At 47.4% G+C, this 23953-nt stretch overlaps 1 protein-coding gene across 6 annotated transcripts in view; it reads right to left on the bottom strand.

Annotated features, from left to right (window-relative positions):
* The window catches only part of eva1ba (eva-1 homolog Ba (C. elegans)), a 123797-nt gene that overhangs the window by 10842 nt on the left and 89002 nt on the right, over positions 1–23953 (bottom strand). For 5 of the 6 annotated variants that reach the window (XM_070899227.1, XM_070899224.1, XM_070899225.1 and 2 more), the window contains exons 2-3: positions 23430–23616; positions 6360–6492 (exon numbers count right to left, since the gene is read on the bottom strand). In XM_070899227.1, coding sequence (XP_070755328.1) covers positions 6360–6426 — 67 coding nt within the window. In that variant the 5' untranslated portion in view covers positions 6427–6492; positions 23430–23616. Of the gene's footprint in view, positions 1–6359; positions 6493–23425; positions 23617–23953 lie in introns of all 6 variants that reach the window. The other variant, XM_070899229.1, reaches the window with a different exon arrangement.

Raw genomic sequence — 23953 nt, 5'->3', positions numbered from 1 at the left:
TGGAGCATGGCAGCAAGGAAGATTGAGAAGAGGGTTGGAGCGATGACGCAGCCCTGTTTGACCCCGTCCAGACGTGGACTGGGTCTGTGATGGATCCGTTGGTAAGGATCATAGCCTGCATTTCGTCGTGGAGCAGGTGAACGATATTGACTAATTTTTGGGGGCATCGAAAACGATGCTCCATAGACCCTCACGGTTGACGGTGTCAAAGGCCTTTATAAGGTCAAAGGCCGCCATGTATAAGGGCTGGCGCTGCTCCCTGCATTTTTCCTACAGCTGTCACGCTGCAAAGATCATGTCCGTTGTGCCCCATAGGGGACGAAATCCGCACTGTGATTCCGGGAGGAGCTCCTAGGTCACAGGGAGAAGACGATGGAGGAGAACTCTAGCGACAACTTTCCCAGTGGTTGATAACAGGGAGATTTCCCTGTAGTTGCCGCAGTCGGACTTGTCCCCTTTTTTAAAGATGGTCACGATCACTGCCTCTGAGATCTCCCGGCATGCTCGCCTCCCTCCAGATGAGAGAGATGAGGTCATGTATCCGTGCCAACAGTACCTCTCCACCATACTTTAGCACTTTAGCACCTCAGCAGGGATTCTATCCGCTCCCGTAGCCTCGTTGTTCTTGAGCTGTTTTATGGCTTTTCCTACCTCGTGCAACATTGGGGTTTCACTGAGATGGTGGCGGGTCTCATGCTGCGGGATGGAGTCGAGAACACTCGATTCAAAGGCAGAGTCTCGATTGAGGAGATCTTCGAAGTGCTCCTTCCAGTGGGCTCTGACAGTCTTTGTGTCCTTGATGAATGTTTTTCCGTTCTTGGCCAGCAGTGGGATGGGGCCTTGGGTGTTTGGACCGTAGATAGCCTTGACTGCGATGAAGAATCCTCGCATATCGTGGCTGTCGGCCAGTTGTTGTATCTCTTGTGCTTTCTCCATCCACCACCATCGGGTTTTTTGTTGGATCTCAGCCTTGAGCCGTCTGTAAGCTGCTTTGCTGCTCCAGATTTGGGTTGTTGCTTGAGGCTCAGAAATGCTCTGCGCTTGCGATCTATTAGTTCTTGGATCACCTGATCATTTTCATCAAACCAGTCCTGGTGTTTTCTGGATGAGTGACCAATTGTCTCTTTGCAGGCATTGGTTATGGAGGCCTGGAGGGCAGACCAAGCACTGTGGGCATTCAGCATCTCAGGGTCATCAAGGCACGCCAGGCTAGCTGTGAGGCGCTGGCTGTATAGGGTTCTCTTAGCTGGGTCTTTAAGTGCCCCGGTATTAACTTTTTTGCAGCACTGCTTCTGCTGTCCTCTCCGCTTTGGGACTATGTTGATGTCGATGATGGATCGGATTAGGCGGTGGTCCATCCAGCAGTCGTCAGCTCCTATCATGGCACGGGTGATGCGCACATCCTTGCGATTCCTGGCTCGGACGATGACATAGTCGAGCAGGTGCCAGTGTTTGGAGCGAGGGTGTTGGCACGATGCCTTGTATTTGTCCCTCTGGTGGAACAGGATGAGGAGTTCATGTTCTAGACATTTTGTCAGGAGTAGGGTACTGCTGGAGTTGGCTTTCCCTACCCCCCTCTCTGTGCCAATCATGCCTCCCCAGAGGGCTGTGACTTTGCCGACCCTGGCGTTGAAGTCACCGAGGAGGATCAATTTGTCGCCCATGGGACAGGGATGTTTCGAGGTTGGAATAAAAACCCTCCTTGGTCTTATCCGTTGCATCGAGTGTTGGGGCGTACGCACTGATGCCTGTGGCGCATTGGTTCCGGGATAGGGTGAGTCGGAGAGTCACGAGGCGTTCGTTAACCCCGCAGGGGGAGTCTTTGAGGCGGTCAACCAGCTCATTTTTGATGGCAGTGACATTCTTCCTCTGGTTTTCCTTTCCAGAAAAAGGTGTAACCTCCACCTTGTTCCTTGAGCTGGCCTTCCCCTGCCCGCTGGATCTCGCTTGGGGCGGCAATGTCGATGTCAAAGCATCTAAGTTCCCGGGCAACTATGGCAGTGTAGCATTCCGGCCTGTCGCTGTTGGAGTTGTCCATGAGGGTCCTGACGTTCCAGGTCCCGAAATTCATGTTAATGAAGTGGAAGATGCCTGTGTGTGAGTTCTTTTAATGTGGGGTGGCCGCTGCACAACTGCAACCACACAGGCTTGACAGAGCTAGGTCTTGGTCCAGTGACAAGGGGGTCCAAGATGACTGGAGACCTGGCACTGCTCAATGAGCCTACGGTGAGATGTTGGCCGCGAGCTCGGCGCCGAGTAGCGCCCTTGATGGTAGGTGGTCCGAGGCTTGGTTGAGGGGAAGGAATTAGGAAGGTCAGTTATCCGCTGGAGATCCGACGGATGTTTTAAAAGTTTCTTCCAAAGTTTTCCAAAGTTATTTAAAAGTTTCTCCGGAGGTTTCAAAAGAAAAATTCTCCAAGTTGCTTAAAAGTTTAAAAAAATTTTCAAAATGATTTAAAAAGTTTCTCAAGTTGATTAAAAGTTTAAAAGTAGATTAACAGTTAATTAAAATGTGATTAAGATTCTAAAATGCAAGTCAGTAGTCTACAGCCCAGTCAGTGTTCACCCCTAATGACCTAGGGCAGGTACAGCCCGTCGTTGGGTCGGGCCGGCCGGCTGGCCGAAGGGACCTGGAGTGTGAGGCTGGGTCAGGTCACTACCGTACTGCTACAATGAGGGACTCAATGCCTCAGTAAGTTAGAACACTAGCCTTTCATCTTTTGGAAACAAGTTGAGAACTGGGCCTGTTTGTATACTGTGTCACTCCGTACATTCCCAATAGTTATCATCGCAGGCAGTTCCTCGAACCAGGATAACTTGCTTCCACATGGGTTCACAGATGTTTCAATGAAGGACCCGATGTTCCAGTCCTGAACTCCAATTGAGGGGGTGGAAGATGCCTGTGCGTGCATTTTTTTTTTTTTTTTTTTATAAAACGTGTGGTGACCGTTGCATATCAACCACCACAAGGGCTTGACAGAGCTAGGCCTTTATCCAGTGGCAAGGATTAACCAGAACGACTGGAGACCTGCTCTGCTGCACAGACCTAGTGCGCACACATATATTGCAGTGTGGGCTGACCCTTGGGCCCTCGGCTCTTCTGGGCCCCGTACCTCCACCATGATCTCTCGCTGCTCCTCCGCCACAAACACTCGTCGCACCTCCGCCACGATCTCTCGCCGCTCATCTGCCACGATCTCTCGCCGCCAATGGTTAGCAGTGCTGGGGAATGGCAGACTTTACATGCCAATGACTTTGCAGCTAGTCTCTGCATCAGGAAGTGCCACCAGATTTGATGTGCATGCGATGCAGGGTAAAATACCCTTTCAGACTCCTTGTAACTTAAGAGTTCATTAAGTTTCTCGGTACTAAAGGGAGTTACTGATACAGCAGGACACACTCCTCAGTACAGCAGCATTTCAGGATCAAATGGGCAGTAAATTCTTTTGGCAGTTTGACCAGAATTCCTCAAACTGCAACAATGATATTTCCATTCCCCTTTCGTGGCCTTTACGGGTGGGAGGGCCAATTTACTGCTGAATTATGGGACTTTCGTATGGTTTGGACTGAAGCTCATTCGAAACTTGGCAGCGTTATCGACTGAAACGTGTCTCATTCCAAATTGCAACTGTTCCGATTCAAACCCCGTTTCCATTTCCACCCTCTCCTGCACTCCCCTCTGCGAGTTAGGGATTGGCCACCGAGAGAGCCAGCTGTTCTCCATTACATTTTGCTCAGTTCCCCGTGCGTAAGGGCTTGGATTTCTGCGCAGGTGAGAGGAGGGGGTGTTCTCCCGATTGTCCACGGTGACTTGGTCGGAAGATCCGTGGAGGAAAAAAAACCGGAGAAATGGGAGCAAACGCCATTCAATGGTGCGAGTGCCAGCAAATGGAGGCCCCCGGAAGCTGAGCAGGCCTTTCCGGCGAGCACCTGGGGGTCTCGAGAGGCCCAGGAAAGAGGCCAGGACTCAGCCTTTATGGCTGAATTCCCAGGGGGTCCCTCTGTCCATCCAAAGCATGCCACCTCCTTATGTTGGTGTGGGAGGGAGGGGGGGGGAGGGGGGGGGTAACCCAAGGCCGAGAGCTCCCTTACCTTGGGCCTGGGTTTACTGAGTGGCCAGTACATTGGGGAGGTATATCGACCAGCTCAGCAGTGGATGTGGGACCCTCCAAAAAATAAGCTGCTGTAAGGGGATAAAAAACGGTCACCAGAATGGAGACAGACCAAGGGTCACGAATGGGGATACTGAAGGTAGTGAATTGATCGGACACGTAAAGTGGCCCTGATTAAAAGGGTTTATCAGTATTAGGACGTTCTGAGGAATCAGGAGTTCCTCTGTCTTTTGGTAGGGATTGTAATATTTACCGATTATATGTAAAACTCGCTTATGTATGTAAAGCACGCTCATACACTCGCTTATATTGGGTTAAGAAGAGGGAAGCAACAATGCCTGATGGTTAATGAACCATCCGTTGGATTAACCTTAGTACAGACTCATGGAAGCGTACATATTCACAGAACAAGGACACAAAGGTTCGGGAACACAGATTGTAAGAGCATCTGAATCTCAGGAGAAACTAGGACATTATATGACTGAAGTTCTCTTGGGAACAGGATAAGAAAGCAGGTGTTTGGGAACAAGATAGCAAAACCTGGGAAGCAAGGTTACTTCACACGCCATGAGGAACTGAGGCAAAGTTGACCACATTCCAGAAGGGTGACATATGATGGGAGATGGACAGGTGGGAAAGAATCACTCAGAGCCAGTCTGATAAGATTCAATAAATTAATGTAACTTCACTGATAGCAGCCGGCCAATCGATAGGTTTGTAGGAGGGTCACACACCTTAGAATATGTACAACTGTCATTACAAACTGTTGTTCTGGGAAGTGCTCATCGGAATCTTCCCGAGCATGTTCGAATAAAAACCGGTTAACCAAGGTTTTGTCTGCGTGATTCCGTGATCGCTATACAATACGGGCGGGCGGCGATTCCTTACGTCAGGGAGCCCACCTCGAGGAAGAGAAGTCTTCTTTTTACCCCAACAACTGCCATTTCGGTGGGCAAATTGTCCCCCCTCACGTGGTCCCCCTTACATTAGTGTTGGCAGGCTGCCCAGTCCCACTTTTCCGGCAGCCCCCTCCTTCCCCCGAGCCCAGATACATGGCCGTGGTGAGGGGGGAGGGGGGATTCTCGGCAGGCTCATCACAGCCCCTACACTGGGGAGACAGCCTACTGATTTTCGGACATCATGTTGTAGAGGAGGCTATGTGGGCATTCCTGATCTGTTGTCAGCTGTGGCTCAGGTGGTAGCAAACTCGCCTCAGAGTCAGAAGGTCATGGGTTCAAGCCCCACTCCAGAGACTTGAGCACATAATCCAGGCTGACACCACAGTGCAGTACTGAAGGAGGGCTACACTGTCGGAGGTGCTTTGTTTTGGATGAGACGTTAAATGTCGGCCCTCTCAGGTGGATATAAAAGATCACATGGTACTATTTTGAAGAAGAGCAGGGGGAAATCCCCTCGGTGTCCTGGCCAATATTTATCCTTTAACCAACATCACTAAAATAGATTATTTGGTCATTATCATGTTGCTGCTTGTGGGAGCATGCTGTGCGCAAATTGGCTGCCACGTTTCCCACATTACAACAGTGACTACACTCCAAAAGTACTTCATTGGCTGTAAAGCTTTTTGGAACATCTTGAGATTGTGAAAGGCGCTACAGAAATGTAAGTCTTTCTTTTTTTGATGTTGCCTTATCCAACATCGCCACACACTCGCGCACTTACCAGGTCACCATACAGAGGTGTGGAACAGGAAACCCAGTCAGCTACTATCGGTCCGAGCCCAGGTACACTCAGGTCAATCATCGTGGTGACCATGATGCCCGGACCTATTGTAGCTGACTCAGCACGTCACAGGGTCTGCCTGATCAGCATAACAGTGTCAAAACACACCAGGCACATTGATTTCCCATTGACCCACCGAGAGAGATTAGTTTACCAGCTTTAAGGAAATGAGCAGCAGTTAAAGTTCTGTAACCCAGCCCAGTGAAAGTACATAAGGTGTGAGTGTGTGTGTCGATGTGTGTGTGCCTGTGGATGTGCGTGAGAGTGTGTGTCGATGTGTGTGTGTGGGGGGATGTGTTTGTGTGTGTCTGTCTGTGAGAGAGTGTGTGTGTTTGTCTGTGTGTGTGACATGTTTTGCCTTCACTTTCTTGTGTCCTCATCATTTCCCCAAGTGCCCGTTTGCCCACAGATTCAACCTATGGACTTGCGATTTGGCCAACAGTGCCTTGGGACATTCAGGTGCAGTCTCTGGGATGCAGAGAGCAGATGCAGGAGCCAGATACTTACATTTGATGTGCATGTAGGCCTGGATGCTGTTGGTGATGAGGGTCATCTCTGCCTTTGGAATATCCATCTAGTTCATCAGTGGTCGGCAGACTCACCAACCGCTCTGCTTCAGGACACGTTTGGGTCTGAAGATCTGAAAACATACAACGCACTTTCATTACTTGTGGCTGTAAAGAGGTACAACCAGATCAGGTGCAGAGGGGTAAACACTCACAGTGCTCACATTCCAAGAGTATGGGATGCTGGCCGATGGTTTCCCAGCAGGCGATGGCAGTTCTCTTGGTGCTGTGTAGGGTGATGGTCATTGCGATATATTCTTATGACATCACCAAAAAACACACTACACACAAGATGGCTCCGACAGAAAACCTATCATGTGACTTTGCCACATGACCCTTTTATTATTTACATCAATAGTTGCATTGCCCTAGTAGTCCACCAGGTGGAGCTCTATTAAAGCCATCTAGTACAAATAAAAGAAGTTTGTGTTTGGTAATACATAAAATTAAGCCGATTTTAAATGTAATTGTAATGGGTTGAATTTACAAATTTGTGCAAGTTCAGCAGAAGAGCTGCGGAATCCCTGACAAACAGTCTGTGGTGCTTACACTCTGTTTCTGGGATTTCTGTAGCTCTTTCATTGAAGAATGAGAGGGGATCTCATAGAAACATTTAAAATTCTGACGGGTTTAAGACAGGTTAGATGCAGGAAAAATGTTCCCAATGTTGGGGAAGTCCAGAACCAGGGGCCACAGTCTAAGGATAAGGGGTAAGCCATTTAGGACCGAGATGAGGAGAAACGTCTTCACCCAGAGAGTGGTGAACCTGTGGAATTCTCTACCACAGAAACCTGTTGAGGCCAATTCACTAAATATATTCAAAAAGGAGTTAGATGTAGTCCTTACTACTCGGGGGATCAAGGGGTATGGCAAGAAAGCAGGAATGAGGTACTGAAGTTGCTTGTTCAGCCATGAACTCATTGAATGGCGGTGCAGGCTCGAAGGATCGAATGGCCTACTCCTGCACCTATTTTCTATGTTTCTATGTATCCCTGGCTGCTCGTAGTCCTGGAGCTTTCATCACATGACCTTCCGCCTCCAACAACCTTTGTTCATACCTCCAATACATTTATAGACACGACTGCTGCCAACGAGCCGGAAGTAGTTACACATGCGCAGTCCCAGTGGGTTTCTTTTGTTTGTTGTTGCCGGACTTCCCAAAATGATGAATTAAGTAGCGGATAAAAAAAATATATTTTGTTCAGTTGTAGTTTAATTTATTAATGATTTGAATTGTAGAATTGTTTAGTCAGGTATGAGCCGTTTGAAAGGGGATTGTGATCTGCCTCAGTGTTTCTGATTAGACATTTCTCCTCACAGCTCCCATGTTGACAGCCCTGACAAGTGATATAGATCTCAGTCCCCGCTCACGTCGTGTTGAAAACATTTAAGCTGCATTTGACACGTGGAGGGGGCACTGATTCAAAATTAACCCTCATGATTCCTGTAAATCAACGGATTCCATCAATTGACTTCAGCCTAGCGTGATGGCAACAGTGTAAACAGGTGTATCCCCGCACGTCTCTTTAAATGAACATTTAGATTTTTACAATTCTAAAATTGTCACGTCCCCTTTCAACTCCGGAGCAAAATGTGTTTTAACCGAGAGTTGATGTGACTTCATTGCCACAGAGCTACACAAGCCGTTGTGAACGTTCGTTTTTAAATTTGCCAGCTATCTTTTTAATTTGCCCAGCTTCCGGCAGCTTCTGGGCGTTGTCAGGAGTAACTCTGTACTTTTAACTAATAAACAAAAGCATTCCAAGAAAATGAGAAACAAAACATATTGGGGCAAAAATTGTGTACGATGTGCCCACGCATCCGTAGAGACCCCGACATGTGTTGGTTTTCAGCCCGCGATGCACACGCGCCGAAATCTGGCACTTGCAAACTGTCAACATTTATTTTATAAGAAATAGGAACAGGAGTAGGCCATTTGGCCCCTCGAGCCTGCTCCGCCATTCAATAAGATTATGGCTGATCTGATCTTGGCCTCAACTCCACTTCCCGCCCTCTCCCCGTAACCCTTGACTCCCTTATCATTCAAAAATCTGTCTCTCTCCACCTTAAATATATTCAATGACCCAGCCTCCACAGCTCTCTGGGGCAGAGAATTCTACCGATTTACAATCCTCGGAGAAGAAATTCTTCCTCATCTCTGTTTTAAATGGGCAACCCCTTATTCTGAAACTATACCCCCTAGTTCTAGATTCCCCCACGAGGGGAAGCATCCCCTCTGCATCCACCCTGTCAAGCCCCCTCAGAATCTTGTACATTTCAATAAGATCACCTCTCATTCTTCTAAACTCTGTATCTGTGTGCATGTGTATCTGTGTGTGCATCTGTGTGTGCGTGCGTCTGTCTGCGTGTGTGTATACCTGTGTGTGGATGTCTGTATGTGTGTGTGTACTTGTGTGTGCATTGTTTTCAGGTTCTAGGTTCTCCGCACAATCATACTTCCTAGCAGGAGTGCTGGAATGCTAGCTGACATTTTTCTCCTTCCCTGGGGCACAGCCAGTGAGGCCAAGTACAGTAACTCATTGCTCCTCTGGGTGAGATGTGCAGCACAACATGAACTAGAGATGAAATGAGGGGCTTAACTAGTCAACGAGGGTCATAACCACAGCACAGGGTGCAGTTACTCACTGAGACACCAGGGGCGCTCGTCAGTTGTGTCGCGTCACTAAACCCAGCAATGTCTTGTAAGAGGTTGGAGCATTGGGATTCATTGAGCAAAATCGGTTCAACGTTTCTGTAGATTTTTTTTCTCAATACTGCATTGCAAAGGGAGTTTAAGTCAACAAATGTTTGCACAAGGCCAATTTTAGTCACAGTTTATTTAAAAACCTGGTCCAGGCAGGACATAGCTCCAAAACTGCTCGACAGGCAAAGAACATTCAAAGTTCGAGCCCCACAGGAACTGCTAACTGCTGCTCAGTGAGGAGTCCAAAGTCTTTGTACTGACAACTTGGATGACACTTAAGGCATCAGATCAGATGGGGAAAAAAAATGACAAATTAAAAACACATAAACAAGCATGTGTTTTCCCCTGTGAAAAATCTAGATGTATTCTGGGTCCCCTGATCTACGAGCCCAGAGTTAAAGTCACTGATTTAAATAAAACAACGCATTTTTTGGATTGCATCCAAATGTTTCTGGGTAGATTTCAAAAGCTACAATTAGACTTGACGTGGAAGGGCCTCTTAGATTTATGGCTGCACAAATATTAAAAGAAGGTGCTCGCTGGCTCTGTGGGTAGGTGCACCTCCTCGAGTGCCTGCCTTCTCCCCTGCAGTCTTCCTCCATGTGTTCGGACAGGTAGAGCATCCCGCAGGCAGCCAGCGTCAAGGATCACACAATAGACAATGGCCACTAGGAACGGATTTGGGATGGGCTGGTGTCTGTGGAATGGCACCTCAGCGCAGAGTCAACGAGTTCAGGAGCAGAGCGGAGAGGAAAGGGAGCGGGGGAGGAAGTTGGCAGAGAAAAGAGGGAAGGTAAAGAACGAGATAAATGTTCAAGTCCAAATAAAAGGAGTGTATTGCTCCCACATGGAGTGGTGGATATGTGGAGTGCAATCCCGGCTAAACAGGGTGATGCTGTATCAATTCAGGAATTGGGGGAAGGGGATGGGCTTGAGATTTATAATCAAGGTCACTGCTTTACACTGACTGAACAAATCCATTTCTATTTCATGGGATTTCAAGATCGTTACTGGTGCTTTGAGAATCACATTCTGAGATTCCATCCCTTTCTCTGTGACAACAGAAAGCAGAAGCCTTGTCCACCAAGAATGCAAAGGAGGTTGCTGCTCCCTGTAAACAGGATCACTGCTAGATGATATCTGAGGGAGTTAAATTCCATTTTTATTATGTAGCATTCCGGGAATTTCTACTGGTGTTTTGGGAATTGCATGTTCCATAAGAACATAAGAACTAGGAACAGGAGTGGGCCATATGGCCCCTCGAGCCTGCTCCGCCATTCAATAAGATCATGGCTGATCTGATCATGGACTCAGCTCCAGTTCCCTGCCCGCTCCTCATAAACCCTTATCGTTTAAGAAACTGTCTATTTCTGTCTTAAATTTATTCAATATCCCAGCTTCCACAGCTCTCCGAGGCAGCGAATTCCACAGATTTACAATCCTCTGAAGAAATTTCTCCTCATCTCGGTTTTAAATGGGCGGCCCCTTATTCTAACATCATGCCCTCTAGTTCTAGTCTCCCCCATCAGTGGAAACATCCTCTCTGCATCCACCTTGTCAAGCCCCCTCATAATCTTATATCTTTCAATAAGATCACCTCTCATTCTTCTGAATTCCAATGAGTAGAGGCCCAACCTACTCAACCTTTCCTTACAAGTCAACCTCCTCATCCTCGGAATCAACCTAGTGAACCTTCTCTGAACTGCCTCCAAAGCAAGTATATCCTTTCGTAAATTTGGAAACCAAAACTGCACGCAGTATTCCAGGTTGGCTTCACCAATACCTTATATAACTGTAGCAAAACTTCGCTGCTTTTATATTCCATCCTCTTCGCAAGAAAGGCCATTTTGTTGCTGTAATGTATGTATGCCTACCACCAGGGGGAGCAACCGTCGGAGGTCTTTGGGCTACAGACACACATGTGCAGCCCTTGTATATAAAGAAAGCCTCCATGTTTAATCCTCACTTTGGGAGCTAATAAAGTAGAGTTAGGTCGCACCTGATTGAGTTCACGTACTGAGCCTATTGAGTTATTGCATACACAACATTTGGCGACGAGGCACAATACGAACTTTCACGCACAAAAAAAAAAGAGCACCGTTGGAATCCTGGAGCTATTCATGGAGGGAAAAGACTTGGAGGATTTTACAGATCACCTTGACCAGTACTTCGTGGCCAACAAGATGGATGAAGACGCTGACGCAGTTAGGCACAGGGCGGTTTTCCTCACGGTTTGCGGTTCAAAAATCTATGGCCTCAAATTAACTGCTCTCGCCTGCATGTCCAATGGAAAAGACATATGAGGAATTGTGTGCTCTGATTCGGGACCATCTCAAACCTAAAGAAGGCATCATTATCTCAAGATATCGCTTTTACAAGCATGTTCGTTCTGAGGACCAGGACCTGGCGGAATTCGTTGCCGACCTAAGACGTCTCGCTGGGCCGTGTAAGTTTGGAACGTTAGAAGACATGCTGTGCGACGTCTTTGTAATAGGCATAAACCATGAGGTGATCCTGCGGAAGCTGCTGGCTGCAGAGACGCTGGATCTGAGCAGGGCCATCACGATCGCCCAGGCTTGCCTGACCACGGTCGATAGTACAAAGCAGATATCCTTGCAGAGTCGGAACTCCACGGTAAGTACTGTGCACCAGATTGTGTCGTCGGTTGGCAGAGCTGCACCTGGCAGGGCCTACCCGACTGTGTTTGCAAAACCTGTAGCTACTCGAAGTCCGCCAGTGGGCACAAATCCAATTTCACCCTGTTGGCGTTATGGGGCAATCATCGGCACAGTTTCAGGCAGCATATTTGTAGAGGCTATGCGAAAATGGGGCACCTTCGGTGGATATGTCCGCAGCTCAGCAAGCATGCTGCGACACACCATGATGATGACCGATCCGGAGCAATGCAACCCGAGATACCCAAGGAGGAAGTGTATAGTGTACAGTCGTTCCTGTCAAAGAGCCAACCGATAATGATTGAAGTAAAATTAAACACCGTGCCGGTATCTATGGAATTAGACACGGGTGCGAGTCAGTCAATTATGAGCCAGAGAACTTTCGAAAAGCTGTGGGACACCAAGGCCATGAAACCCAAGCTGAGTCCAGTAAATGCAAAATTGCGTACCTACACCAGAGCTCATACCAGTGATTGGCAGTGCAGCAGTCAAGGTGTCGTACGATGGGGTGGTTCATGATCTATCACTGTGGATCATTCCAGGCAATGGTCCAATGGCAGGAGTTGGCTCGAAAAAATTAAGTGGAACTGGGACGATATTAAAGCTTTGTCATCGGTGGATAACGCTTCGTGTGCTCAAGTGCTGAGTAAATTTCCCTCGCTGTTTGAACCGGGCATCGGCAACTTCACGGGAGCCAAGGTGCAGATCCACCTGGACTCAGATGCAAGACCTGTCCATCACAAAGCTCGGGCGGTTCCGTACATGATGAGGGAGAAGGTCAAAATCGAACTGGACAGACTCCAACATGAAGGGGTAATTTCACCGGTCGAATTTAACGAATGGGCTAGTCCCATTGTTCCTGTGCTAAAGACCGATGGCAGTGTCAGGATTTGTGGAGACTACAAGGTTACGATCAACCGAATTTCAAAACAGGATCAGTACCCGTTACCAAAAGGCTGCTGACCTGTTTACAACGCTAGCCGGGGGAAAGTCATTCACCAGATTGGGTCTGATGTCAAATCGTCGAAGAAACTTACGTGCATCAATACACCGAAAGGGCTGTTCATTTACAATAGGTGTCCTTTTGGAATTCGCTTGACTGCAGCCATATTTCAGAGAAACATGAAGAGTTTACTGAAGTCCGTCCCTAGTTCCAAGACGACATTCTGCTCACAGGTCGTGACACTGCCGAATACCTGGACAACCTGGAAGAGGTTCTACGTCGTCTGGACAAAGTGGGGCTTAGGCTGAAACGTTCAAAGTGCGTCTTTATGGCACTGGAAGTCAAATTCCTGGGAAGGAAGATTGCTGCAGACGGCATCAGGCCTATGGACTCGAAAACAGAGACCATCAAAAATGCACCCAGACCCCAGAATCTGATGGAGCTGCGTTCGTTCCTTGGTCTTCTCAACAGCTTCGGTAATTTCTTACCTAAATTGAGCAAATTATTAGAGCCTCTGCACATGCTGCTCAGAAAAGGCAACGGCTGGGTTTGGGGTGTATCTCAAGACAGGGCTTTCGAGAAGGCTAGAAATCTGCTTTGTTCCAACAAATTGCTGGTACATTATGACCCGTGCAAGCGTTTAGTATTGGCCTGTGATGCTTCATCACATGGGGTTGGTTGCGTGCTCCAACAATCCAATTACAACTACAAAGTCAGGCAAACTACAACCCGTTGCGTACACATCGAGAAGCATGTCTAAAGCGGAAGGTGCCTACGGCATGGTAGAGAAAGAAGCTTTAGCCTATGTATATGGGGTTAAAAAGATGCATCAGTATCTGTTTGGGCTTTGTTTCGAGCTTGAAACCGATCACAAGCCGCTCATATATTTGTTTTCAGAGCATAGAGGTGTTAATACCAATGCGTTGTCCTGCATCCAGAGGTGGATTATGTCATTCGCCATAGGCCTGGCACCGAGAATTGTGTCGATGCATTGAGCCGTTTACCATTGCCCATGCCGGAGGTGGAAACGCCACAGCCAGCAGACCTACTGTTGGTCATGGATGCCTTTGAGAGTGAAGGGTCGCTTGTCACTGCTCAACAAGTTAGGATCTGGACCAGCCAGGATCCGATCTCATCAGTTATAAAGTATTGTGTCCTTAGTGATGATTGGTCGGCCATTCCCAGGGAAGTGTGTGATGAGACCAAACCTTACAACCGTCGCAAAGATGAACTATCCGTTCAATCTGATTGTTTGCTATGGGCTAATCGTGTTATGCCCAAGAAAGGCAGGGAGAGATTTGTAAGGGATTTACACAGTACCTATCCCAGTATTGTGATGATGAAGGCCATTGCCAGGTCTCACGTTTGGTGGCCTGGCATTGACTCTGATTTGGAGTCATATGTGCATCAGTGCAACAATTGCATGCAGTAAGCAATGCACCAGTGGAATCTCCGCTAAGTCTGTGGTCGCGGCCATCCAAACCATGGTCGAGGATCTACATCGACTACGTGGGTCCTTTCCTGGCCAAAATGTTTTTGGTGGTGGTGGATGTGTATTCCAAATGAATAGAATGTGTAATCATGTCAACCAACACATCCACAGCCACCACTGAAAAGCCTTCATGCCATGTTCGCCACTCATGGTCTGCCCGACATTGCTGTGAATGACAACGGATCGTGCTTCACGAGTTTGGCGTTTCAAGAGTTTATGAGACTCAATGGTATCAAGTACATAGGTCAGCACCATTCAAACCCGCGTCCAATGGTCAAGCAGAGCGGGCCGTCCAAACCATCAAGCAGAGCTGAAACGCGTAACTCACGGTTCTTTGCAGACTCGCTTGGCATGCATACTGCTTAGTTACACGATGAGACCCCACACGCTTACTGGGGTCCCCCCTGCTGAACTGTTGATGAAGAGAGATCTCAAGACCAGGCTCTTGCTTGTCCGTCCTTATCTTAACGATCATGTCGAAAACAGACGTCAACATCAGCAGTGGTATCATGATCGAACTGTCATGTCACGCGACATCTCTATTAATGATCCTGTGTATGTGCTAAATTATGGTCAAGGCCGCAAGTGGGTCACTGGCACTGTTATGACCAAGGAGGGTAACAGGGTGCTTATTGTCAGGCTCACTAATGGGCAAACATGCAGGAAGCGCATTGATCAGACGAAATTGTGGTACACAGACGAACCGGACAGCTTGAAGACCAACCGATTCATATTCGGCCATCAGATGACCCTGTTGTTGTCAATTAATCTGGACCTTCAATCCCCGACATGGACACTGCCACTCCCATTAGATCGGCTACCCAGCCTCAAGTCATGAATGACTCGGAGAGCTCACCCAGATATGGAATTGAACTGAGATGATCAACTATGGAGCGGAAAGCCCCGGACCGTCTCAATTTGTAATAGGACTGATACCAAGATCTTGGGGGGGAATTATGTAATGTATTTATGTCTAGGTTTACCTGCCACCAGGGGGAGCGACCATCAGAGGTCATTGGGCCACAGACACACACGTGCAGTCCTTGTATATAAAGAAAGCCTCCAAGTTTAATCCTCACTTTGAGAGCTAATAAAGTAGAGTCGCACTTGATTGAGTTCACGGTACTAAGCCTATTGAGTTATTGCAAACGCAACAGTTGCGAAAGCTGAAAAGCCATGAGTGGCCTTCGTTACAGGGGTTGGGGCAGAGAGAGATGGGTGACTGCTGTGCGCAACTTAGTGGCTCCACGTTGCATGGAAGTGTGTAAAGCAACGGGCTGAGTGTGTACGATGGAATTATGGTGGGATTCGCAGGATGGCTTGGTCGGACTGCGAGAAACTTAACGGACCCTTTCCTCAGGAGATCAGGAAAGTCGACAGTAGCCCAGATAGCATGTGGTCAGTGGGAATGGTGGGCTTGGTGGGTCAAGTGGCCTCCGCACATTGAGAACCAGAAGGCACACAAAGAACGTTTATGAGTCCAGTTTGTTTTTCACTATAAACCAATCTGTGGGTGGGGTGGTGGGACATGACTGAGGTTGTTCTCACACTGCTCACAAAGCTGGGACATTGAATAAATTTAAGATAGAAATAGACAGTTTCTTAAATGACAAGAGGTTATGGGGAGCGGGCAGGGAAGTGGACCTGTGTCCATGATCAGATCAGCCATGATCGTATTGAGTGGCGGAGCAGGCTCGAGGGGCCGTATGCCCTACTCCTGCTCCTAATAGCTGATTACACAACATTAGCAGGGGCTTAGGAGAGGACAGGATAGAATCATATCATGGAAATTTACACCACAGAAGGAGGCCATTTCAGCCCATTGCGTCCGCGCCGGCCGACAAAGAGCTATACAGCCTAATCCCACTTTCCAGCTCTTGGTCCGTAACCCTGGAGGTTACGGCACTTTAAGTGGACATCCAAGTTTTTAAAAAAATGTGATGAGGGTTTCTGCCTCTACCACCCTTTCAGGCAGTGAGTTCCAGACCCCCACCACCCTCTGGGTGAAAACATTTCCCCTCAAAACCTCCTACCAATTACTTTAAATTTATGCCCCCTGGTTGTTGACCCCTCTGCTAACGGAAATAGGTCCGTCCGATCACTCTATCTAGGCTATACTCAGAACTCCTACATGGCAAGCGAGCCCCAGGTGGGCAGAGGAAACGTTTCAAGGACCTATCAAGAAAGACTGGATCAACTGGGCTTGTATTCACTGGAGTTCAGAAGAATGAGAGGGGACCTCATAGAAACGTTTAAAATTCTGATGGGTTCAGACAAGTTAGATGCAGGAAGAATGTTCCCAATGTTGGGGAAGTCCAGAACCAGGGGTCACAGTCTAAGGATAAGGGGTAAGCCATTTAGGACCGAGATGAGGAGAAACTTCTTCACCCAGAGAGTGGTGAACCTGTGGAATTCTCTACCACAGAAAGTTGTTGAGGCCAATTCACTAAATATATTCAAAAAGGAGTTAGATGAAGTCCTTACTACTAGGGGGATCAAGGGGTATGGCGAGAAAGCAGGAATGGGGTACTGAAGTTGCATGTTCAGCCATGAACTCATTGAATGGCGGTGCAGGCTAGAAGGGCCGAATGGCCTACTCCTGCACCTATTTTCTATGTTTCTATGTTTCTAAGGACATCCTTAAAGCCTCCCTGATAAAATGCAACATCCTCACCGACACATGGGAATCCCTGGCCTAAGACCTCCCAAAGTGGAGGAAGGCCCCCACTCATTCTTTCCTTCAACCACTGTCTGCCCCACCTATGACAGAAAATGTAATTCCCATATTGGACTGTACAGTCACCTGATTACTCACTTTTAGAATGGAAGTAAGTCTTCCTCGATTTCGAGGGACTACCTATGATGATCTAGGCCCCTCATAATTTTATACACCTCGATAAGGTCTCCCCTCAGCCTCCTCTATTCCAAAGAAAACAAACCCAGAGTATCCAATCTTTCCTCATAGCTAAAATTCTCCAGTCCAGGCAACATCCTCGGAAATCTCCTCTGTACCCATGGGATGGGATGCTGTGCAGCAAGGTGCAAGGCAGTGGAGATAATGGGGGGTGCTTTTATCAGGCTCCGCTTCCAGTATGGAGACTCTGTGTATTTAAGGATTAGTCGAGGATTTTGGGTTACATTGTTATAACACTGTCTGAGATCGACCAATGAGATCTCGCCAGCAGCAGACCCTCACAGAAGAACCGCCAACACCTATATGGTGCATACCATTTTTTTAAAATTCATTCTCGGCATGTGGGTGTTGCTGGCAAGGCCTCATTTATTGTCCATCCCTAGTTGTTCTGAGAAGATGGAGATGGACCATCTCAAGCCGCAGGTAGCGGTTTGATACGACTGAGTGGCTCGCTGGGCCACTTCAGAGGCCAGTTAAGAGTCAACCACATTGCTGTGGGTCTGCATTTAGGCCAGACCGGGTAAGGATGGCAGATTTCCTTCCCTCAAAGGACATTAGTGAACCAGATGGGTTTTCATGACAATTGGTTGGAACATAGAACTGAGGACCAAGCGTTGAATGGACAATCTTCAAGGCTGATAGTCTGGTGAAAGTCTACCCTTGGACAGGTCCCAAGTGAACTACATTTGGGAAATTTCAACCAAACTCCTAGTGGGAAAGAGTTAACTGTAAAAATTGCTCATTCATTGACAGGGTCACTCAAAGTGAAAAATGGAAATACCACATTGATGCAGGAACGATTTCTTCCAGAACTTCTTTTAAATTGGGAGGGGAGGGAGGGAGGGAGGCTTTGGGTTTGCGTGTGTATAGCCGCACGCATATCTGTGTGCGCGGTGTGTACATGTGTGTGTATCTATATATGCATCTGTGTGCGTGTATCTGTGTGTGCGGTGTGAACACGTGTGTGTATCTATATGTGCATGTGTGTCTGCGTGTGTATGTATCCCCGCACGCATCTGTGTATTTGTGTGTGTGTGTGTGTGTATCTGTACCTGTGTCTGTGTGTGTAATGAAATATTTTGATTTCACCTTCTCGTGATGCCTTTGCTTCCTCACTTGCCCGTGTGGCCACAGATTCACACCTGCGCGCTTGTGATTGGGCCAACAATATTGTGTGTTTGTGTGGAATGTGGAGCGGCAGTGCGGAGAAGCCTCAGGCTTCCATCTATAATGTGTGTTGTTGTTTGAGAGAATCCTGGAACTGTGGCTGAGCTTCACAAAAGTTTTTTTTTAAAGCTCTGTTTTAATCACAGAGTTCGGAGATAAGAAATCCAAGGTGCATTCCTTGGCTCCTCCCATCCGTTAGTCAATGGATAAAATAAATATCCTTACTCTACAGTTACCCACTTATCTGCCACCCAGCCTGATTAACAAGGAGCATGACTGGTAGTCTCGCTATAAACCTCAGAGCCAATTTTCTGCTCATGTGCACTCTCTGGGGATAGGAGCAGATTGCCAAAAACTGAGATTCAGCAACTGCCAAGTCGAGGGACTGCTGGAGATTAAGCAATAAACCCACATGGCTTACAAGCACACAACACTCTCTTGTTCCTACAGTTTGGAGATGGAATAAAATATCGTTTGGAAAGAAGTCGTTTCCATCTGGCTTTGAGAGGAAGAAAGTGCACGCATACTTCTGTTTCGAATTCTGTGGTGAATAACTGGATGCAAAGGAAGTCTGTCAGAGCATCGCGTTGAATTACCCAACTACCTGCATGTTTGGTTCATTTGTCTGGGTCTGTTTTAATCATTAATAATCCTCTGTGATGTGTTTCCATTTGGAGTATATTTCTGAAATTGATACCAGAGAATTATTAATAAAAACAGCTGGGAAATTTGGGGCCGGCCAGCGGGACACTCTGGACCAAGTTCAGAGACGTGACTTTACGGGATTATTAACAGCAATTACTAAATTGGTCGGAGAGAACCTGTAAATGGTCAGAGCAACAGCAGATGACTCATTTAATGCAAACAGGTGCAGCAATCCACTGCACGCAGGAAGGGGAAAACTGAGCAACACGTTCTCCAGAAATGGTACTGAAATAGTTAAGGAAGTCGCAAAAATCCTGAGGATCTTCGTAGACTCAATGCTCATGATGTCCAACCAATGTAGAGCAGCAGCCCACACCACTTAGAGAATATTGAGCTGCATTGCCCTGGCGTGGAGGCCCCGACCTGCGAGAGACCATCAGCGGCAGGTCGGGCCATAAAAGGAGCGGCGAGCGGTGGCCATGGGCAGCATGGCAGTGTACCATGGCAAGGTACAGCGCGAGCTGGTACAGGAGGGCAACGGCAGCGAAGAGGGACGTCTTCAAGGTCCAGGTCGGTGATTGGAGCGTTGGCAGGTACAGCAGGAGTGGCGAGAGACTGTAGAGGGATGTGATCGGGGCCCAGGGGAGGTGCGAGTTCGGGGCCCAGAAGAGGAGAGGGCCCAGGAGCAGCACGAGCCTGCCCACACTGCGATAAGTCTGTGCAGCAGAGCTGGTCTCCAGTCGTCTTGGGTAATCCTTGCCTGACCAAGACCTGGCTCTGTTAAGCCCGTGTGGTGGTTGGTGTGCAAAGGTCACCCCACGTTAAAAAAATCCACGCACAGGCATCTTCCACCCTTGAAGATGTAGTTCGGGTCCTTCATTGAACCACCTGTGAACTCATCCATTTTTGGCGTGGCAGCAAGTCAACCTCGCTTTGAGGGACCGCCTATGATGATGACATTGCCCAAGCTATGCAACACAAGTCAGAGGAACTTGTGATCAAACGGTCAGTTCTGGTCACCAAGACACTGGGGTGGCTTTCAAGGCCGAGAGCGAATACAGAGAAGACCCACGAGGCTGATTTTCAGTGGCAAAGGTTTGTGTTATGAGAAAAGATGGGAGAGACCTGGAGCTTTTCAACCTGGAAGAGGAGCACCTGAGAGGTGACTGTATAGAGGTATTAAAGATGGCCAATAGGTTCATCTGATTTAAATTAATGAGAGTGTAGGGCAAGGTTCAAACTGGTAAACAGGAATATTAGGATTGATATCAGGAGGGTCATCTTCATACGAAGAGTGATCAAGACATTGAATGGAGTCATGAACAGAGTGGTGGAGGAAGAAACCGACAACAGAACAAATTTAGGGTCTTTGAGGATGGGTGCATTAAGATGGGCTGAATGGCCACCTTCTTCTCCAATTGTCTTGTGAACCATGGAAATGAGGCCAATAAGCTGGGGCTGGAACTGCTGCAATGTATTTGATGCCAGGATCAGTACCACTGGATGCGAAGGCTTGCTCGACACCCAGTATGCTGAGTGAGCAGTGCCTAGTATGCTGGGACCCTCTGTACCAACCGTACACAGCTATTACTGACATCAGGCCATAGCCCCACAATGCACTGGGAGGTCTGGGCATTGCTGCAGTTGCTCAGCACCCTGTTGCGGCAGAGAGTTCAGGGAAGGCAACGCAGTTTTGTTCCCGGGTAGCCCTCTCCTATTAGGAGCCTCCATTCGTAATCACAACTCCCAGTGCCTGGCCCTCCAGAGGCCAAGCATTTCCAAGGGCTACTGAAGTACCTCAACTGATTAGGGTTTTTTTTACAGAAACAAATGTCAGCACTTTAAGGGCAATCAGCAGCCCTTTAGTAGCTGCTGGCACCTGACATTCTAGTCTCAACCCCCATGGCCAGTACATCACACACTCCGAGTCAATGGCACCACAAGTAGCAGGCCCAGTGCTCACAACTTGTTGAGAGTTCTGAAACTGTTGCACCGTGAGTTCGTTAATCATTCCCCCCCCCCCATAAATAAATCGCACCTTTAGTTCCCTATTGTGAGCGGCAAGTTGCTCCGTCCTGAACACTGATGTCCGAGTCGGTCAAGTTAATCTACATTGCAAAATAGATCAAGTTAGCTGCCTTAAGAGAGAGACGTCCTGAGCCGCACAGACAAACGAGGTCCCAGCTTCGATCCCCGGTCTGTGCTGAGCCGGTTGGGTGGGGAGGCTGCACTATAATGGGGCTCACTGGCTCTCGAGTAGGTAAGGGGAAAAGATAGAAAAGCAGAATCTTTTTTAAATGGTGAGAGATTGGGAAATGTTAGTGTTCAGAGGGACCTGGTGTCCTTGTACACGAATCACTGAAAGTTAACATGCAAATACAGCAAATAATTAAGCAATCAAATGTTATGTTGGCCTTTATTACAAGAGGATTTGAGTATAAGAGTAAAGTCATCTTACTGCAATTGTATTGGGCCCTGGTGAGACCGCATTTGGAGTATTGTGTATAGTTTTGGTCTCCTTACCTAAGGAACGATATACTTGCCACAGAGGGAGTGCAACGAAGGTTCACCAGACTGATTCCTGTGATGGGGGGGATTGTCCTATGAGGAGAGATTGAGCAGACTAGGCCGATATTCTCTCGAGTTTAGAAGAATGAGAAGTGATCTCATTGGAACGTACAAAATTCTTACGGGCTTGACAGGGTAGATGCAGGGAAGATGTTTCCCCTGGCTGGGGAGTCTAGAACCAGGGGTCACAGTCTCAGAATAAGGGGTCGACCATTTAGGACTGAGATGAGGAGAAATTTCTTCACTCAGAGGGTTGTGAATCTTTGGAATTCTCTACCCCAGAGGGCTGTGGAGGCTCAGTCTTTGAGTATATTCAAGACAGAAATCGATAGAGTTTTGAATATTAAGGGAATCAAGGGATATGGGCACAGTGCAGGAAAGTGGAGTTAAGGTAGAAGATCAGCCATGATCTCATTGAATGGCGGCGCAGGCTCAAGAGGCCGAATGGCCTACTCCTGCTCCTAATTGTTTTGTTCTTATGAAAGAAAAAAAAACTCAGCCTGGGCTCCTGTTCCTGAGTGCTATCCAGCAGGGTCAACAGGACCAGCAATATCAACACTGTAACTACAAGAACAGCAGAGGCTGAGTATTGTGCCAGGAATAGCTCGCCCCTTGCCCCCTCAAAGCCTCCCAAACTATGGAGGGTGTGCAGGAGAAATTGTCTAATGGTGGATTTTATTCATTAATTATTTTATTTATTTATTTATTGCATTTTTTTTTTTAAATGAGTTACTCAGATGAAGCTTTAAAACTCTGTGGGAATGTGTTATATAAAGTAGTTAACTTCAAGGTGTGCCAATGTATAATGTTTGGGCATTAAAGGGTTTAAAATATTATGCCTGTGTGCTGGTAGGGGATCATGGGCAGCTGGTAGATCTGGAAGGGGTGCACAAGTGATCGGGGCAGAAGCCCTGCCTTATTTATCTGCCTTAAATGAACTGAGGGGCCCTGAATCAGGCTGTATCAGCTCAGACCACAGACTGAATCAAGGAGCTTCTTAGTGTGTAGGACTCAGTGACCCACCGACATGGGGTAATCACCAATGGTGCCATCCAGGCAGCCTAATGTAACTTTTTCAATAAGCATAAGAAATAGGAGCAGAAGTAGGCCATACGGCCCCTCGAGCCTGCTCCGCCATTCAATAAGATCATGGCTGATCCAATCATGGACTCAGGTCCACTTCCCCGCCCACTGCCCATAAACCCTTATCGTTTAACAAACTGTCTATTTCTGTCTTAAATTTATTCAATGTCCCAGCTTCCACAGCTCTCTGAGGCTTCGAATTCCACAGATTCACAACCCTCAGAAGAAATTTCTCCTCATCTCAGTTTTAAATGAGCAACCCCTTATTCTAAGATTATGCCCTCTAGTTCTAGTCTCCCCCATCAGTGGAAACATCCTCTCTGCATCCACCTTGTCAAGCCCCCTCATAATCTTATATGTTTCAATAAGATCACCTCTCATTCTTCTGAATTCCAATGAGTAGAGGCCCAACCTACTCAACCTTTCCTTATAAGTCAACCTCCTCATCCTCGGAATCAATCTAGTGAACCTTCTTTGAACTGCCTCCAAAGCAAGTATATCCTTTCATAAATATGGAAACCAAAACCCTTGACTCCCTTATCATTCAAAAATCTGTCTATCTCCACTTTAAATGTATTCAATGACCCAGCCTCCACAGCTCTCTGCCATAGAGAATTCCAAAGATTCACGACCCTGAGAGAGAGGAAATTCCTCCTCATCTCCATTTTAAATGTGCGACCCCTTATTCTGAAACTATGGCCCCTAGTTCTAGATTCCCCCACGAGGGTAAACATCCTCTCTGCATCCACCCTGTCAAGCCCCCTCAGAATCTTATACATTGTCCCTTCAAAAATTGTCTAGCATAAATGAGCTTACTCACTGGGATGATGGATTCAGGTAGATATGAGGGAGAAATCCAAACAGGAAGGTGTTGATGATGATCAGTTCACATTGCCCAGTAAACTAGACACAGAAATAACACTGCCCACGCTGTGATGCGATGCTGACATTGCTTCATCCAGTAGTGTCTTGTCACCTTCCCCTTTCTTTCCTCCAGCGTTCAAGCTCTGAGAAACACAAAAGCAGTCAATCGTAGAATCACACAGCACAGATGGAGACCATTCGGCCCATTGTGCCAGCTCTTTGAAAGAGCTATCCAATTAGTCCCACTCCCCGGCTCTATCCCCAGAACACTGCATTTTTTTTTAAACCTTTGAGTATTCATCCAATTCTCTTTTGAAAGTTACTATTGAATCTGCTTCCACTGCCCTTTCAGGCAGTGCCTTCCTGATCATAACAACTTGCTGAGTAAAACAATTTCTGCTCATTTCCCTTCTGCTTCTTTTGAGGATTACCTTGAGAGAGATTTAAAACTCAGCATTAAAGGCTGTTATGTTCAGAATA

This window comes from Pristiophorus japonicus, chromosome 14 (assembly GCF_044704955.1).
Source record: "Pristiophorus japonicus isolate sPriJap1 chromosome 14, sPriJap1.hap1, whole genome shotgun sequence".
Lineage (NCBI taxonomy): Eukaryota > Metazoa > Chordata > Chondrichthyes > Pristiophoridae > Pristiophorus > Pristiophorus japonicus.
This window is presented reverse-complemented; position numbering and strand designations above follow the sequence as displayed.